This window comes from Aquarana catesbeiana, linkage group LG05 (assembly GCF_042186555.1).
Source record: "Aquarana catesbeiana isolate 2022-GZ linkage group LG05, ASM4218655v1, whole genome shotgun sequence".
In the NCBI taxonomy this organism is placed as follows: Eukaryota; Metazoa; Chordata; class Amphibia; order Anura; family Ranidae; genus Aquarana; species Aquarana catesbeiana.
This window is the reverse complement of record NC_133328.1, coordinates 46,118,037-46,124,549: the sequence shown is the minus strand read 5'-3', so window position 1 is coordinate 46,124,549 and position 6,513 is coordinate 46,118,037. Positions and strand designations below refer to the sequence as shown.

General features: G+C 44.2%; 1 protein-coding gene across 3 annotated transcripts in view; it reads left to right on the top strand.

Moving 5' to 3' along the window:
• The first annotated feature begins 711 nt into the window (after positions 1-711).
• The window catches only part of DBF4 (DBF4-CDC7 kinase regulatory subunit), a 37,587-nt gene continuing 31,785 nt past the window's right edge, over positions 712-6,513 (top strand). The window contains exons 1-2 of one of the 3 annotated variants that reach the window (XM_073629673.1): positions 712-886; positions 5,139-5,199. In XM_073629673.1, the coding sequence (XP_073485774.1) occupies positions 5,187-5,199 (13 nt within the window). In that variant the 5' untranslated portion in view covers positions 712-886; positions 5,139-5,186. The remainder of the gene's footprint in view (positions 887-5,138; positions 5,200-6,513) is intronic. The other 2 variants (XM_073629672.1, XM_073629674.1) reach the window with 2 other exon arrangements.

Genomic DNA, 6,513 nt, shown 5'->3' with positions numbered 1-6,513 from the left:
CCCCCCCCCCCCCCCCGTGCCGGCCTTGGACTTCGGGCTGAAGCCCCTGGTCTTTTTGCCACCTAGTAACGCCCCTGAGCAGGACAATGATCTGAAACACAACAGCAAGTCCACCTCCAAACGGTTCAAACAAAGCAAAATTTAGGTTTTGGAGTGGCCTAGTCAAAGCCCGGGCTTAAATCTAATTGAGATACTGTATCATGACCTTCCACAGGCCGTTCATGTAGGAAACAATTCTGCAAAGAAGAGTGGGCCAAAATTGCTCCACAGCAATGTGGAATACTTATTGCCAGTTATCGCAAACGCCTGATTGTAGTTGTTGCCGCCAAGGGTGGTGCAACCAGTTATTAGGTTTAGGGGGCAATTACTTTTTCACATAAAGCCAGGCTGGTTTGGACAGCTTTTTTTACCTTAATAAATGAAACCATCATTTAAAAACTGCATTTTGTATTTACTCGGGTTATCTTTGTGTTATAATAAAATTTATCTGAGTCATTTAAGTGTGACAAATATGCAAAAAAAAAAAAAACAGAAAGGGGCAAATACTTTTTCTCCGGTGTGTGTGTATAAATATACATTTTAATTCATTATCTGGATATCAGTGTCAGGGATCTGCATATGTAACTATTATCTATATATATATTTTATAAAATATAATAAAATATGTTATTGATAAATCTATATTTTATTCATTATCAGGGGGTCAGGGCTCTGTGTGGAATCTGCAGTTCCGGACGCCGCGCTGCGTTTCCCGGGCTCGGTGGGCGGGGTCTGTGGGGAAGAAGGCGGGAAATCAAACCTCGGGGTGAGCGGCGGACGCGGAGAACTGGCGCAGCGCCGGGAAGTGACGGAAAGCCGGGGGAAGGCGGCTCTGAGCGGGAGGCCGGTGAGTGGGGGCACCGGGGAAGGAGTGGGCCTATCCCTGGACTGGGGGGGACGACGACGACCCTCCATGGGGTGTCAGCAAGCAGGGCCTACTGTCCTGTGCTATACATTCACATAGGCTGGGACTTGTAGTGCGCCACACCATGGAAACACCGGGTGGGGGCCGCCGCCCTCCGCCCTCCGCCCTCCTCGCCCTCTGGAGGTGACAACACATTCTTCTTCTCTTCAGTCCCCTCTCTTTCTGCACTCAGTGATGTGGTTGTCTCCATGGCAATGACTGACCCCCTCCTCCTGTGTGCTGCTTTGTTTTCCATCACAGAAGTGTGATTGGCTGTTCTGGAGATCTCAAGATCCTGTGTGGAGGGTTGCAGCATCCCTGGTCCTGTCCTGTCATGTCCTTCCATGTCTCACACCATGACTGAGGAGTGTTTACCAATCCTACCCCCCCCCCCCCAAAATCACATACAGACACATGAGGGGTGATTCACACCTCCGCGTTTTTGTGTGGATTGCTGCGTTTTTGTTGCTGCGTTTTTCTGCTCAAATTCATATTATTATTTTTTTTTTTTTTTTAAAGTAGTAAAAAATTAATGTAAAATTCAGAATAAAATTAATATGTAATGCATACATTAACTCCTAATCCTTGTATAATAAAACACATAAACGCCCAAACTTGAGCAAAAAAATTAATTTAAAGCGGAGTTCCACCCAAAAATGGAACTTCCGCTTTAAGGGAAGGTCGCCCCCTGACATGCCACGTTTGGCATGTCATTTTTTTTGGGGGGGGGAGCAGAAACCTTCACTTTAGAGGGTTCGAGCTCCCACTTCCTCCCACGGCACCGGAGGCAAGCCCCCCCCCCTCTCTCTCTGCAATCATCTGAGACACGTGACAGGTCCCAGACGATTGCCCGGCCAGTCACAGCGCGCCACACCCACAGTGACCATGCCGGCGCCGCAGAGAGGGGGAGACAAGCGGGGCTTCGTCCCCCGTCCCCCCCCCCCCGCTTCGCTGGATCCTGGGACAGGTAAGTGTCCAATTTATTAAGTCAGCAGCTGCAGTATTTGTAGCTGCTGACTTTTAATAATTTCTTTTTTTTTTTTTTAAGCAGAACTCCACTTTAATATTCATTTATTAACCCCTTGGCGCCGGCTGCACGTAAATCTGCGGCCTCTCAGCGACTGGTCCTTGGCGCCAAGAGCCTGCATATTTGCTTTAATTGCAGCCGATACAGCGGCGCCGAAAGCTCTCCCACTACAGTTAACGGTGCGTAACTGAAAGCTTTTTGGATCACGTGACAGCCAATCACGGCTGTCATGTGATCAGGGTTAATTATTATTGCGTATTAGAGCTGCTCAATCATTGCAAAATGGTGATTCACACACACGCACACACTTAAATTGGTGTTCCACCCAAATTAAAAAAAAAAAAAAAAAAAATTCACGAAATGTGCCTAAAAAAAAAAAAAAAAACCTTGGAAAAATTTTTTTTGTTACTCACCTCTAAATGGCTGTTACTAGGGAGTGCCTGCCTGGGCTCTTGACATCACTTCCCCTCGGCGCAGGAATGGCTCACCTCTCCCCCTCCCTCTTGTCAATCATCTGGGACACGTGACAGGTCCCAGATGATTGCGCGGCCAATCACAGAGCGCGGCGCCGCTCGCGCAAGCGCAGTGGGCGCCTGGCTGTGAAGCCACAGCTGGGCGCCCACAGTTATAATGCCAGCGCTGCCAAATGGAGGGGGAGACAAGTGGGACTTCGATCTCCCGCATCGCTGGACCATGGGACGGGTAAGTGTCTGATTATTTGTAGCTGCTTACTGTTATTTTTTTTTTTTATAATGAGAATACCACTTTAATACAGAATTTTCCCGATTCATGTTAAAGCGGAGTTCCACTCAAAAGTGGAGCTTCTGCCTATGCGTCTCCCCCTCTGGTGACACATGTGACACCTTTCAGGGGGGAGTGGGGGGGGGAATGGGTACTTGTTTTTGACGAGTACCGTTCCCCACATCTGGGTGATGGGCCTGCAAAAGATGTACATTTTACACAAATTCATGGGCCGAAAAAAATCTTATTTTATAAATGATTTATTCCCCCCCATAGTACCCCCATGCACATTTATGTCCTCATCACACCCCTAACAAAGCTTCTGTTCTTTGTTCCTTTTTGGTCTGTTAAACTATTGAAAATGTTTTATATCCAGACAGAAATCTAGTGAGCTGGTAACTGTGTGTGCTCTTTGCTGACTGTTATCGGATCGCATTGAACCCAGCTTTCTCTATTGACCTCAGTACACCTTTCCTATGTGTTATCTAGAGGGTGAGGTATTCTGTAGATCTTAACATCATCTTCCTGTCCTAGCGTGATCATACTGCTTCTCCAATAGATGCAGGACAGTAAGAGAGTTGTCACCCTAGGACAGGAAGTGTGTTGCTGCCAGGATCATCAAGTGAAGATAAAAGAAAACCATGCCCCCGTTCCCGTTTGTGCATGTTACCATAATGCAAGTTCTCCTGCAACAATATTGCAGTGGGCAGGACTGCATGCTATTGGCAGTGGTGCGCTGCAGGGCAATTCATTCTGAATGGTGTTCTAATGCCCCATGTCAACAGCAGTGCACATGGGGTGATGCTGCACTATCATACATTGCAGTACACTGCTAAAAACAGGTGCAGGTCTGATTTCTGGGTCGCATGCCATCTTATTAATTTTGAATGGGCTACTAACACAGTGCAGATTAATGTGCAAAAAAAAAAGGCTTTAACATACTGTACTTCAGCCCCCCTCCCCTAAGGACTGGTAAGCTGCAATGTGATGGGGTTGTTTTTTGTTTTTCTTTTGGGGGGGAGAGGAGTTTACAGCAAAATTTAACTAAAAAAAATAAATAAAGATTGCTTAATGGTAGAGATTTTTGGCAGAATGCCACATGCAATGTAGAGCTGCACGATTTTGGCCAAAATGAGACTCATGATTTTTTTGCTTAGAATAAAAAGATCACGATTCTCGCAACGTAAAATCTTTCACATTCTACAAAAAAAAAAAAATTGGGCTAACTTTACTGGTTAGTTTTGTTTTTTTTTTTTTTTTTTTTTTTTTTTTTTTTTATTAAATGTATTTTTTTCCAAAAAAATTGCATTTGAAAGACCGCTGTGCAAATACAGTGTGACCTAAAATATTGCAACAACCACCATTTTATTCTCTAGGGTCCCTACTAAAAAATATATATATATGTGTGTGTGTGTGTTTGGGGGTTCTAAGTTTTTTTTTTTTTTTTTTTTTTTCTAGCAAAAAAAAAAAATATTTTAACTTGAAACCAACAAATGTCAGAAAAAGGTTTAGTGTTTAAGTTAAACTTTTCTCACTTACACAGGAAGTCTATTCCTTTGACAAATTGTTACAATGTTTATACTTCAGTTCCACTGCTAAAGAATGTTGTGATTCTTGGCAGACTACCCGTTTTTTTTTTTTTCTTACTTTCTTTTGATGGCTGTGGCTTCAGAAGAGCAGAGAGAATTCTTTGCATAGCACGAATCGTGAAACACTTCTGTCAAGATCGCAACTATTCTTGTTGATTAATCATGCAGCTCTAATGCAATGTCTCTTCTCCCAGCATTTTTTTTCTGTATATAATGTATGGGGCATGCTCCATGCAGTGTACATTTTCAGCTCTTATAGATGCTGGGAATGGGGTCAGTGCCAGGAGCACAGGCGTTACATCACCAGTGTCTGCCCAATGGTAGAATAGGATCACTGCGAGACCTGGAAGAATTGGTGGCAGAGATGGTGGGGGTGCAGCAGTGACCGCTATCTGGATCTGTTCCTAGAGGACAGCACAGAAGGAGGTAGATGTGTGCTGTTCACACTTTCAGTTTATGGCAAAAGATCCCCCCTTACCAATGAAATTTACTTCCACTTTAATGCGGAACTAAAGGCAGAGATTCTCGCCTTTCCAACGGTCTCTCTTGGCAACGGTATCTTCTCTTGTGTGCCCGTTTTCAAGTGTCTTCATTGACCGGCGCAGGATGACATCATTCTCAGGCACTAGACATCCTGGCACACAGGATCAGGCCTTCGGCTGTAAGCTGAGCTGCACATGCACAGCTCAGCTTACATTGTGGTGAACGCTGTGGTCAGGCAGGCAGTTGTAGTTTTTTTGCTGAAGATTATGTTGAATGTCTGTGTACACATACATTGTCAATCGCTACAATGTTTTTTTTTTTTTTTTTTTTTTTTTTTTTTTTTTTTTTTATACAGTTATCCCCCGCAGCACCGAAAACAAATAATGTGAACTTGCAATCCAAGATGCAGCGAAGCAGTAAGTGGAATTACATGTTGGAAAAAATGCCCTTTTGTAGAGCAAATGATCATAATCTATACATTTTGGATTGTACAATAAAGATTTGCCCAATCTATATGAGAACAAACCTAAACAATATTCTCAAATTGTACCCAATATGGTACACCCTTATGCTCCCTAGCTGATGGTATTTCTAAAATAAATTGTACAGTGTATCTTAGATACCCACCCCCAAAAAAAAAGTAACGTCCACACCTACAAAAAACGGTAGCTGCTGACTTTTAATAAACAGTCACCTGTCCCAGGATCCACATGTGCTGTCCCTTCTCCCTGTCTTCTCTCCCCGGTGCTGTCATCCCCACGGTGGGCACAAGTCTGTGACCGCTTGCAGCTTCACAGCCAGGTGCCCGCTGCGCCTGCTGAATGGTCCGGCAGTCGTCTTGGACCTGTGACATAGCCCAGAAGACGGGGGGGGGGGGAGCAGAACTTCCTCTCGGATCACCTACCTCTCAAAACTAGGTATCCCCTGAACTTCCCCTCTTGGGTGGAGCCACTTTAAATATACGCTACACTATAATTTACTTTTACAGATTTACTGCTCTACCAGCATAGAATTGTAATAAGCAGACAAATGTGTTCATCTAGGGCAGGTATCTCCAAACTATGGGCCTCCAATTGTTGTGGAACTACACGTCCCTTGAGGCAGTGCAAAACTCTGACATTCAGATATGACTAGGCATGATGGCAATTATAGTTCCTGAACAACTGGAGGGCCATCGTTTGGAGACCCCTGAGCTAGGGGATTGAGAGAATATGCCTGAAAAATGCCCAACAAGCATAATCACATTCATTTCATGGGACCTGTTCACATCTGAGCGTTTTGCCACCGGAAGCAAAAATGCCTGAAAAAAAACCTTAAGCTTAAAAGAACATGAGCTTCTTTGGGGCAGATTACAAGCGGTTTTCTGCTTTTTACATTGGTGACCTTTTGACCTGTACAAAATCGCGGTAAAAACGCGCGACTTTGAAATGCTCAGGTGTGAATGCAGCCTTAAATGGTAACATTAAGTTTATGATTACAGTCTTGCATGGTGGATATGGGGTAATAAAGGGGCTTGTCTTTCCTGAAGAAAATGCTGCTCCAGACTCCCTCCAGTTATTTCCACATTTGAAAGTTTAGGGAATTGGTTGAGTAATCCTTGCTAAAGGGAGAGTCAGAGTTCAGATTGTCTGATCCTTTGCTTCAGCAAAAGTAATATGACCAATGTCTTGGTTTTGTTAGCAACACTGGACTGACCTGCATTGTTTTACCCTTTATCCTTCCTCTGTAAC